Genomic DNA, 13,219 nt, shown 5'->3' on the forward strand with positions numbered 1-13,219 from the left:
CTCTTTGGTTAACATATTCACGCAATGCCTACAAAATCATGACCAATTGGACGAATTTCCATCTTCAACAATAACAAGAAAATATATGCCTGTTTGCATCAATAGGTAAGGGGGTCAATAATTTCCCCTTATACTTTTTGTAGAAATGAGTCCATCAATCTGGATTAATGGCCTACAATGTTTGAACCCTTCTCTTGTAGGACCAAAGGACCAAAAAACTCGATAAAAAATAGTTCTATCGGGCACATTAGAGGGAAGAAAAAACCAATCTGTCCGTGTTCCTAGATTATAATGAACAAGAGCATTCAACCAATACGGAAGCTCTAAATATGATTTCTCCCAATCACCAAACACAGCAATCAACGCTTTTCTCTTGGTTTGCCACACCCATTTATAACTAATATTATATCCATATTATTTTTTTAATTGTTTCTTGGAATAGGGCCACATGTACCCCAAAATCAACTTTAACCAAATTTTGGATTTCGATACTCATAAAATTTGAATCAAATTGTAAATGATCTTTGTGTCAATTCTAAAAACAAACCCGAGTGTTTCCCTTGAAGTTTGGTGATTTCGAATATCCCATGAGTTTTATGCCGACATGCCCGTAACCTCCAAGCACAACCATCACTCTATGATTTATATCTGACATACCAAAGATCTTGATTTGATTCCACTACAATAATTTCGTAGTGTTCTGTCACACAATATTTTTTTTACAGCAAGTTGTATATCTTCTTTAATATTAAACAACATTCCTTTCTGTATTAAACTACAATTATCTACACCTATATTCCTTTCCGAATTTGTAATTTTCCAATCTATTTGGGTGACGCATCAACATATTTATTATGATTTTTTCAACTGTTATAGTTGACAAAAAAAAAAAAAATGTTAAAGATTCATAAACTATACATTTAAATCAGCCCAAATAAAAACAAAATAATATATCCATGAATAATACATTTAATTCAACCCAAATGCAAACAAAATAATATATATATGAACCAATCTTCATTTTTATAAACATATACATATATTTCTATATTCAACCCAACAAATATATAATCATCCAACAAATTAATCATAAAAAAATAGCTCAACAAATAGACAAACATAATCATCCAGAAAAATAACCCAACAAAATCTAATTTCTAAGTTCATGAACTACATTAGACAAAATCAACCCAACAAATAGACAAACATATACATATATTTGTAGATTCAACCCACCAAATAAATCATGGATCTATAAACTATACATTAAGTTCAATCCGAATGCAAACAAAATGATATATATATAAAGATTATATATTGGAAAACAACATAGCGAAATTTTTTTACCACAGTCAAAGAGAGGCAGAAGCTTTCGGAAAATTTTGGACGGACGGTTAAATGAAGGCAAAATGATATGTTTGGACGCACAAGACGGAAGCAAACAGATGAGGTTTTCGGACGATTTTGGACGGAGAAGACAGAAGCAAAGAGTGGACAGAGAAGACGGAAGCAAAGAGGCAGAAGACTTTCAGATGAGGAAGAAGAAGGGTTGCGGCGGTTTAATGGAGAAAGAAGTCGTGTACCCGGTACATGACTTAAGATAATCGTGTATCTACCGAGTACACGATTACCTTAGTCAATGCTGCATGACTGCCACGACAGACTGCGCGTGCCAGATCAATAGGCACTCGTGTACCGGGTACACGATTAAGACGTAATCGTGTATCGGGTACACGATTTAAAAACCTATTTTCGTCAATACTTTCAATCCTACCCTATTTTTGTTAATATATATTAAAATAACATTATTTAAAAAAAATCATGAATTTGTTATAATAATAAAATGCTATATTAAAATAGTTTTTTTAATCTAAAATAATGAATTTTACCAAACACAAAATACTCTTCTCTTGCATGTTCAAATTCACAATCAAACAAAAACTTCAAATATTAAATTCAAAATTTAAGTTTCTATATTGAAACAAAACATGTTTTGAAATATAGTGAAGAAAATAATTCATTTTTGTTTTCTACTTAATTCTTTATTTATCGGACCTAAATATTTTTTAAAAAAAATAAGAAAAGTTTATTATATATCAAAATTATAATTCGGCAATAGAATGAAATACACTAAGATAAGTATAACTAACTATATATTAAATATTTTATCTTTTTTTGAAAAAAATGAACCATATTTATTGACTAAATTTAAGATAAATTAAAAGGGAAGAAATCCAACCAAACCCATCTCAAAATACATCGAAGAAATTGATATTTTGACCTCATTTTTTATAAGGAAAAAAAAACGTACGTCAATCACGTCTAATCTAAAAGACTCCCGATCGAATCCCCAAGATTGTAGCACATCCCTTCTTAAATTCCACGCATCACCAGAAATTAAGAACTCATAAAACCTGTCCCATGGCGGCTCAAGCAACCCCAAACCTGAACCATCTCACTTTTCAATACTTTTGTTTTTTCCTTAATCTTCCTTTATTTGACTTTCCCAAGAGAAAACCATAAGACAAAAGCTTGTGTGTGTATTTTTATCATTTAATTTCTTGTATGAGAAGACAAACTAATGTCCAAATCTCGCGGATGTGACATTCAAGGAACAGAAAGTTAGCCAAAACCCTCATCCTAATTTAAAACATGGATTCTGGTTGACAGACAAGAAACTAACAAATGTTAAGCACCTACTCCTGTGTGTGGTTCTTTGAACGATGGTCATTGTTTCTGCTGTCATTTATCCGATCCAAACAGCCCAATACATTATCGTTTCTCTCCAATATTCAAGTCTTGCATGCATTATGAAACAGGGTGGCGGCCCTTAAGTTCAGGGCAGGGTCTGAATATTTACACTTTCCCATATTTTTAGAGGTTAAATTATATATTTTTTTCTATGATTTTAAATTTTATAATTTTTTATTGAAAAATACTTGGGTTCGTTTCTTTCAGATAGATGCAATCAATTCAATAGTTGAATCAGAATTTGTTATTTGACCATCTTTTTATATATATATTTTTTAATAGGTAGCTCAGAGGTTAGAACTATTCAACTTTTTGCCTAACTTCACATTAGTTTTTATAACTTCGAAATTTGTGTCTATTTGGTTCTTAACTTTACAATTTTGATTAATAACAAATTCGTTTTTTTAAAAAAGAAATCATTAATCTATTAGATATAATTTAAATTTGAGGATTTAAAATTACATCTAATAGATGAATGATTTTTTAGAAAAAAAGAAAAATGAAATTCTCCCTTTAGTTTTTTGTTAAAAAAGTATATAACTTAAAATTTTATGTCTAGAACTTTAAAATTTTATGTCTAGAACTTTAAGCTTTTAATTTTATGTTTGGTTGATTTATAAATTTTAAAAATATTAAAAAATCAGGAACTAAATTTGTAATCTTAAAATTTTAGAGATTAAATAGATAGTTCAAAGTTTATGAGACAAATTTTTTAATTTCACATTTTGACATTTTATTTTCGGTTTTAATTTCGTCTAGAAATCCATATTTTCTATCTTTTTACAATATGTAAAAGGGGAGAATTGAACATTTTATTTCTAGGTTAATAATAGTTGAACTATATACTCATGGTAAGTATATTTTATTTAATGTGTTAGTTCACAATATTATAGTTTGTCAAATAACATTTTTCTTTTAAAAAAATACATATTATATTTTTCTCTAAGAGAAGTTGGCAAATATGACTACATCAAGACTAAAATTAGCTGATAAACCACCTTGTGTGATTTTTTCAGGTTTAACCTTTTCTTTTCCTGAAAATGAAACATACAAAATGCTTCTTTAATAAACAAAAAAGATATGTAGGACAACAATGGAGAGCCAGAGGAAAGCCTTCTATAATTAAGTGTAATCGAGGATGTACTGTAATTACAGAAGAGTTCAGATTTGGTACACCAATTAGCGTCGACGGTGGTGATGTCCTCCCAAAGAACAAATGATCATTGGCTGCCTCTTTGAAAATTCTACTATTACGCTCCAGCCAGATAGTCACAAAATAGCTGATCCCATAATGTTTGTTCTAAGATCTCATGATTTTTCATTTTTCTTTCTCATAACGACAGATAAAAGACCAATATATTCATTCAATGAAGATGAAATGATAGAATGAACTTGTAATATCTCCCAGATGGCAGATGAATAGGAGCGATGGACAAAGATGTGATCAATTGACTCTTATCTTTTTTACAAAGAACACACCATTAAAGGTTCAAGTTCAAGCAAAAAAGGGCTGATTTTTTTTTTTTTTTTTTTTTCATGTTCCTTTTTGAAAATATGTATATAAACAATGTTGACCGATTGAAACCTATGTCCAAATAATGGAAAATGAAAACTATAATTTAACATAACTTACTTCTTGTAAATGTAACGTTTTGGTGACATTGAGACAATCTAAAAGTTCTACCTAAGTTATATTCGAATCTAAACAAGAAACGAGGATAATAGGAGCGTCACCTTTAATTTCTTCAATGGGTCCATGATTACGTTAAGGATTCTTGACGATGAGATTCATCTAGAGTTGAGTTACGTTGAGTGGAAGGATTGAAAAGAGGGTCGTCGTCGGGCAAGAGCAAGCCAGAGTTGAGAACTGTAGCGGCAATGAGAGAGATGACGACAAACACCGAGATGGTAAGAAGAAGTAGCATTAGAACTTTGGCTGGGAGAGCTTTAACTTGGTGGTGATATTCAATGGAGGCAAGAGCAAGGGCAGAGATTGGGAAGGAGAATGCCCACCACGCTATATTGAATCTTTTCATTGACCTCTTGAATAGTAGTGGCCTGCAAATCTATTTCATATTTCACACCCTCCACAATTAATGACCATATTTGTTAATTTAGATATATAATGAATGCCTATGTTCATTTCTAATTTAACATTGAAAAAAAAAAAAGAAACTTTAGCTTTCAAAACCATATTTGACCCCAAAAAGAGACGTTAAAAAGAATGAAGGTTTTTTATTTGGAAGCTTGTTTGGTTATGATTTTTAATTCTCAGCTAAATTCAAAAAGTATGTTTAATTAAAAAATAAAAAAAAACTAAGCCCTGTATAATAACTATTTAATTTTTAGTTTTTAGTTTTTGAAAATTAACCCATAATCCATAAATATTGTTTTCACCTCTAAATTTACTTCCTATTAATAATTTAAAAAACCAAACAAAAATATTTGCAAAAAAAAAAAAAACAGTTTTGATTTTTTTTTTCTTTTTGAAATTTAGTTAAAAAATCATCTGTTTTTACAAGTGAAAATCATTCAATGAAATTTTGAAGAAATAGAATTAATTTTTTAAAATAAAAAAATCAAAATCAAATTATTACCAAACATGACTTAATTATTATCAACATTGGCTGAATTATGTAAGATGATGTTTTTCATGTTTAAAATTTGTACAAAAATTCAAATTCACGTTAAGAAATTAGGAAGAAAACATAAAAAGAGTACAACTTTTGAAAATTTTGATAAAACATAAAAAAAGTACAACATTTGAAAATTTTGATAATGGAAAGATATTTAAAGATTATGAAACTATAAAACACAAGAATTGTGTTTGAGTTATGAAGGCAAAGAATACTTGCATGCATTCGCGATTGCACCCAGTTTTTACTGCTCACTTCAATTTTAACCTTTTTAAGAAGGATATTAAAATATTTTTTCTAATGTGGTTAAATTTTAATCCATAATGATGTGTAAAAACAATGTAATTTAGCTTACCAGGGCAGTGAACAGAAAAAGGGAGAGAAAAAAGAGCATCTTGGAAGGTGTATCAAAGGCACCAGAAATGGATTCCCAGGCCAAGCTCGCGAAACTTGGGGCTGCTATGTAAAGAAAGAACACAGGGCGGAGCATGGACGGCAGGCGATCGACCCCGGAGAAGCGCTGATAAAGCGTCACAAACAGCACCAAATAATGAACGATCCCCAGAGAAAAGAAGCACAATGCACTCTCCTTCCACCCCATCCGGCCCGCCGCCTGAGCCCCGACCAAGTTTCCGATGACGGAGAGTTGGCTGGTGGGATTGGCAACGCTGCATAAAAACCTCCTTCCTTTTGTGAACCATTGCCCATATATTTTCACGTCCAGCACCACTACTGGGATCGCAAATATCCACCACAATACCTGTTCACAAATCACAATATCATACACTCACTACCTCCTGGCTACAATTTCAATTGTCAATTTTATTAATACAAAATTATTCTTTTTAGAATATTTACAAAGATAGATAGAGATCGGTATAATATTGAAACTTTATAAATTTATATTAGGTTTTTTTTTTTTTTTGGGGGGGGGGGGGGGGGGGTAAATCGACAAAACAAAATGTATATATTTTGTTTAAAAAATATCCAAATTCTTTCCAAATTCTTTGGAAAGTTGCAATATTTATCACTTTAATTTTTCAATTAAATTCTTTATGAATATGGTTATTTCAATTTAGGTGTGGTGGTGACCAAGACCATTAACCAAGAATATGGTGTAGTAGTGTTTGAGCCTTAATTGCTATATATTTCGAATCATTATCACATTAACTCTTAATTTTTGTCCAACATTCTATTGAATTTTTATTGTAAAGACAGTTTTGAAACATCTAGAAACGATTAACTTTTGAAAGTATGGAATTATTTTTAAAAGAAAGAGAGTTTATGGGTGTTTTGTGGGTGTGTTTTTAATTTAGCAAAATCTTTTCTTTTTCTTTTGTTCCAGTATAGTATAGATGGTTTAGGCTCTATTTCATTTTTTTTTAAAGGATAATATAACAAAGAAATTTAGAGATGAAAGTAGAATTTATCAACTTATTTTTTTTTTAAAAAAATAATAATAATAAACAGATGTGTTATTTGGGAACAATTTTGTTTTTAATTTTCTATTTGTGAAGAAACATGTCAATTTTTAGTCTAAATATAAAAACAAAAATAATTATTTTAATTTTTTTTAGGCCATTTTTGGTAACTTTTAGTTTTTCGTTTATGAAAATTAAGCATATTTTCTCTTAATTTTTTACAAATAGTTTTGATCTATCTTAAATAAACAAGTTGAATTCTAAGCCATGTTTCAAAAACCAAAACTAATTTTTTAAAAACTACTTTTTTTAGTTTTCAAATTTAGTTTTTAAAAACTATCTTAAGTAACTATTTGATTTTGAAAATTAAGCCGAGTTCTTATCAATTTCTTACCATCCTTTTCATATTTATTAAGTAAAAGAGTTGAATTCTTTTAGTCAAATTTAAAAAACAAAAACAAATTTTTAAAAACTACTATTTTTAATTTTCAAATTTTGGTTTGGTTTTTAAAAATATTGGTAAAAGGAAACAAAAATTTAGAAAGCGAAAAAATGTTTATAGACTTAATTTTAAAAAACTTAAAAACAAAAAATCAAATTGTCACAAAACGGGACCTTAGTTTTCAAAATTCTTCTTGATTTTTTTGAAACCATTAGTGAAAAGCGAGTAATAAAACAAATAAATTTAACTTATTAGTGAAAATATTGTTTATAAACTTAATTCTTTTAAATAAAAATCACAATGCTTATCGAAAAAGTGTTAGTTGTTAAGCTATATTTAGGGTTGACTCTGTAAAAAAAAATTTAGTATTAAAAATAAAAATAGTACTAAATTAGACAGATTAACCGTTGGAAAAGTTGGAAATGTATAATTGAATACTAAATTTACTAGAAGCTATAATAAGAAAAACACCTTGTAAAGAGTAGCTCGGGGTGGCAAAAACGGTGCGGATTGAAGCAAAAGGAACCAAGAAATCCAAGGGGCAAAGAGGTAATTAACCCCAACATGATGCAAAAATTCGCACTGAACCAACCGGAAGTGAAAGAAACATCTCAACAGGTAAAAAACAGAGAGGCAAAAGAGAAGAAAGAAAGCCATTGACCACAGAACAATCAGAACCGTCGGATGAAACAAATCATGGTTTTCTCCGGCCAGGATTTTCCATAACAACGTTTGACAACCAACCGACATTCCGATACGGAAATACCCTGCATGGAATTTCATCAACATCGTCTCCGCACCTGAAAAAATCCCATCCCCCGGGCTTGAAACGCTGCCGTCTTGTTGGTAACCGGCGCTTTCGTTACCCGGTGATTCCATTTGGAGGATGGTAATTTCAGATGCCATAGGGAGGGGAGATTTTCCCCCCAACAAATCAGACCCTATTTTTATAGCCCGAAATAATTGGCTTTTTTTTTTTTTTCTTCCAATGGACGTTCCGTGTTTTTTCTGAATTATATTATTTTAAGTTATTTAACTAATGAAGCCGCCTTTTCTTCTACTACTGACAGGTTGTTAGGTTAACAATATTTAAGGTTAATCTTAAAATTAATCTTCGTTCCGAACAACATACTTTTACTAATTACGTTTATAAAATAAAGCTTATAGAGACTTTTTTTTTTTGGATAAAAAAACAAAGTTAATTCTAAACTAATGACTAATTTTAAATTTGGACATTTAGGAGTGTGAATAATTCTTGTTATTAGTTAACAACGGGTAGATTTGAAAGATTTTTAACCTCGATTGAAGATTTGTGTTCAGAGTAGGTTTAATATTTATGTCTGAATGGACACATAAATAAATTAAAATGATATTTCAATTCTGTTCACACGAAGTTTTCGGAGAAATATATTTTGTGGAGTTGAACTTGGTTGATATTGATTTGATGGTGATGTGATTCAATCTCTAGTATTTGATTATTTGATTTTCTCTCAGTTGAATGCGTACGTTTGACTTATAGAAGCAGAGCATGTGATGTTCTTGAAGTCGAAGTCTTGGAATTGCCAATCCTCACAAATGAAGAGAACTCTATTTGTAGTGTTATGAGGTAGACTCCGTGGGCTTGCGTTTGGTTGGTCCATGGGTCTGGCCAGTAGGCCCAATTGGTTGAACTTGGACTTACTTTGGCATTTCGACCAAATTAAACTTTTAGGCTCAACTGGACTTTAGCCCAAACTATAATATCAAATTGGGCCAAATTCAATTATTTGAAATTTCGTCATTAATTCGGTAAATGACGTGGCAATATGCAATTGATCCAAAATTTCTTATTCTCATTTTCGAGATTTATGCTGTGGATGAATCTCAAAAAAATATAAAGTTGGAACCGTAATTCAAATATATTTATTCTTGAATTTAATCCCAATTGATGTGTCAGTTAAACTATGAATTTAGTACCTAAATTTAACTAGAATTTAGGATAAACTTTAGAATATGATCAAATTTTAATTTGAGATTTTATTCACAATTTAATCTCAGTTGTAACCATTGAAATTTAAGATAAAATTTAGAATAAGGTCAAATTTTAATTTAAAATAAATATGACATTTATCACACCATTCAATTTGGCTAGCTTGAATTTAGAATAAAATATGAATTTGAATCCTCATCAAATTTTAAACTGAAATCTGAAATAAAATTTCAATTTAATTCCGATTTGAATGGAATATGAATTTGAAGATGGAAAAAATTTTGGAGAGCAAAAGTTTAGCAAAACAACTTTTAAATTCCACCGCAATTTTGATATTGGGTAGAATTTGTTTAAACTTAGATTTAGAATAAAATTGAAATTTGGGTTTTAGTCCAATTTTGACTTGGATGAGATGCTATTTGGGCAAAGATTTCACGACTATTTGAATTTAATCGATATTTTTCCAATTAAATTAGATCAAATTCTATCAAATTAGACAATATCTCGGGATTTCATGTATAATTTTTTCCCCTTTTCTATATATACCAGGCGAAATGAGGTACTCATCACACTTTTGGAGTCGTCTATCAGTTGCCCAGAGGGTATTGACTGGTTGGAGGAGTTCACCTCAGGTTTTTATGCGTTGTGAGTTGTGCACCTAATGTTCTGCCTTTTTTTTTTTTTTTTTGCCTCCGACGTGTACTATAGCTATGTTAGAAATTGTGCAACATATCATCAGAATAAGGAGCAAAGTCTCACTAAAGTTGGATAATGTGAGTTGTTGTTGTGTCGACAGAATCGATTTCAACCCTTGCTACCATAATGGTTAACGAATCATCTCCTTCGTGGTATTCTATTTGCAATTATTTTCTTTCCTGTTGGAACACGAGATCCATCGAAACGCCCTACAGGATTTGTGTCGTCACTTTAGCCATTGATGGGTGAAGGTCACTGGTGAGGAGAAGGAGACAAGTGACAATTTGAAAGAGAAAAGTTGAGATGTAGGAGATGGTTCTCGACTGCTTGGGTCAAGTTTCCCTGACCATTGGAACTTCCAAAAATTGTTGGGCGCATGCGGCCGTCATGAGCTTAGAACTGCCTTCAGCTCTTTTGCAACTGATTGTCCTTCTACCTTGGGGTCAACATTGGCTTTCAGCGCATCGCTTACACTTCAATATTGTTTGCAACCTGGTCGCACAAGCTGCAATACTCCCAAGATAAAAAGTTTGCTCGCAGAGACACAAAACTTAACAAACATTTAGTTGCCAAGTCCCCGACAACGGCGCCAAAAACTTGATGATGGAAAATTGGAAGTCAATTTTACTCGACAACCAACTTCCCTTGGACGCGGTATGCCATGCATGTTCCTAAGATATGCATTGATAGTCATGCGTAGATGATCATGCATTGGAATGAATATGCGTTAATAAATGTATGCGATGACCATGCATCCTGCCACAAGTTTTCTTGCGTTCACGCCAAGTATAACATGGACGCAAGTTTCTCAGGTAATCCGAGGTCGAACATAGGGACTTGTAGCTAGTTGCGATGATTGTGCATGTGGCGGTTGAATAAAAGAATGGAGGGGATATTGTTATGTTAATCCTACTTCTACTCCTATCTAACAGACAACGCAATGAGAATATGCCTGAAAGGTAGAGATACGACAAATATTGACATGAAATAAATGTATGGGAAATAGATAAAATGCAGAGATGTTTTCATTGCAAAACTTAAGAATGATCGCAAGGGCAACCCTAGTCAACGCAATCCATGCAATCATGCTACAACCATACACGACAAGTCATTTTCCAATGGAAATGCGGTGCTCCTAATTCTAGGACGCATGTGTTGAACGCAAAGTGTCCATAGAGCTTGTTCCTAAGTCTCTACTTTTGTCCTATGCAATGATGCAGAATGCATGAAAGCAAGGTGACCGCATTCAATCGTATCCTTTCTCTAGGATGCATGCGCATTAATAACAAGTAGTGCTCATTCCTAAGCGCTTATCTCCTGTATTATGTGTTTTAATCTGGCTCTCCCAAGCCTAGATTCTGACTTGACCTTCCCAAGCCTAGATCCTGTCCTTAGACTACCCACTCGAGTATCCCTAATGGACGAATGAAGCATACATAATACAAGACAATCGTATAAACTTTGCTGACCTAAGATTGTTACTATCCCTAGTAAACAATGGGTACCTTGCTTAATGCGTCCAACCACTTACCCTCTCGGGCAGTTAACTGTTGTTGACTTCACTCATAGACAAGCGATGCGTTAGCCCATAGACAGGCATTACAGTAGCTTCACACTAAGCAAATAAGATTACTCATATACTCGCACAATGCACACCTCTCGATGGGTTGCTACATGCTTCATATCCCTAATCCACATGACTAAGTATGCAATACCCAAGCATTCCCACCAAGTATTGCAATGAAAGTAAAGATGCTAAGCAAGAAGATGAAGATGGAGTCGAAGGAATAGAGAAATGCATTGAAAAATATATTGTATTAATTTCTTAATTCCAAAATGTCATACAATACAATATAGAAAAAGAAAGGAAAAAGAAATGACTGGCTGGAAGCAAAACTTTACTTCCAGCGGATGCGCGTCAAGGCTGCCGGTGGTGCCATGGATGGACGGAGGAGCTGACTCTTTTGAGATCTAGCTCTGATCGAAGGCTCTGGTCGTCAATCGGAATGGATGAAGGAGGTGAAGATCGCTCAGCCATCTTCTCACGCGTTTGTCTGGATCGCGGGGAAAATCCCCGATTGAGGAATAATCTCTGAATGATTGAATTTCAGCTCATCGGGCTCTATTTATAGAGCTTGGGTCGCCGATAGCATTAATTGGACTGCTTTAAGTCTGACATTCGGTGCGTTAGTCCTTTTCTAAACCTCTGCCACTAATGGCGTGGTAGGTGAAATGTCAACATCATCTTTGGATTTTCTCGAGGTAGATACGTTGATTCATTCATTCCACCTACCTTGCGTTGATCCCATTAGAATGCATTGTCGCGTAGCCGCAATTATTCAATAGCCATATTACTTAACACCGCAACACTACATGATGACCGCAATCGTTTGACGAGCGCAACTCCCATGCGATGGATGCATACGGCTGATTACTGCAACATCTATGCGTTGATTGATGCGTTTGCCTTGTGATGGAGTGTTTTTCCGTATGCGGTCGTCTATGCGATGGTCTGGTTTTCGCATTTGTGTTCATTTCCTGCATTGGCTACAAAAATAGAACATTGAACGCATAATTAACGCAAAATAACGGGTTAGTTGAGATTCGACATGCTGATCGACGCAGACTCATATTCTTGTGAATTCCTATCATGATCGACGCATATTCTGCCTAACAACCTTCATAATTCTAAGTAAAAGACCTAAGATGACACTGCATGTCATGATGCAGCAAGGAAGGGCCATCGTGCAACGAGTATGGGCCAGACGCGAACGAAGAAGTGCTCGGTTGCACGTGAGCATGGGAGCTGGGCATTGGGGTGTTGCACGAGGGTAATAGCATAGCTACATGCAGGGCTGCATGTTGAGCACAAGGCTGGGCATAAGACGATGAACGCAAGGTGTTGGGCATGCGATATAGCTAGGCAACATGCGATGAGGTATGCAACGATGGGAATACGGTGTGTGTTGGGGCTGCAGATGAAGTAAGACGATACGCGCTGGAGCTATGCGATGAGCATGACAAACCAGTGCGATGCTCATGCGATGCCAAGGCTTGAAGAACCATGCGATGAAGGTGCTATACGATGGTCTATGAAGTATGCACCAATCATAAGGCTAGGCATGGGAAGAAGAATGCAGTCATTTGGACTAAGCGTTGGCCTTGAGAATCTAGTTGGATGCATATGACTAGGCAGGGCATGAGAAACATGTTGGGCACATGGAGTTGTTGACTAAAGGTGTAATGGTCGAGACTAGCTATGAGCTAAAGGGCCCTGGTCATGCATTAATAAAGCTTGGCCATG

The 13,219-nt window shown here is 33.5% G+C and overlaps 1 protein-coding gene across 1 annotated transcript; it reads right to left on the bottom strand.

Moving 5' to 3' along the window:
• Positions 1-4,497: 4,497 nt before the first annotated feature.
• Positions 4,498-8,141, bottom strand: LOC120084838 (S-type anion channel SLAH4-like). The gene is made up of 3 exons (XM_039040654.2): positions 7,722-8,141; positions 5,743-6,147; positions 4,498-4,817 (listed from the first exon to the last, which is right to left on the bottom strand). The coding sequence occupies exons 1-3, from the start codon at positions 8,127-8,129 to the stop codon at positions 4,512-4,514; spliced, it is 1,119 nt and encodes a 372-aa protein (XP_038896582.2). The 5' UTR covers positions 8,130-8,141; the 3' UTR covers positions 4,498-4,511.
• Between the last annotated feature and the right edge of the window lie 5,078 nt (positions 8,142-13,219).

This window comes from Benincasa hispida, chromosome 9 (assembly GCF_027475165.1).
Source record: "Benincasa hispida cultivar pf3 chromosome 9, pf3_genome.v1.1, whole genome shotgun sequence".
In the NCBI taxonomy this organism is placed as follows: domain Eukaryota; kingdom Viridiplantae; phylum Streptophyta; class Magnoliopsida; order Cucurbitales; family Cucurbitaceae; genus Benincasa; species Benincasa hispida.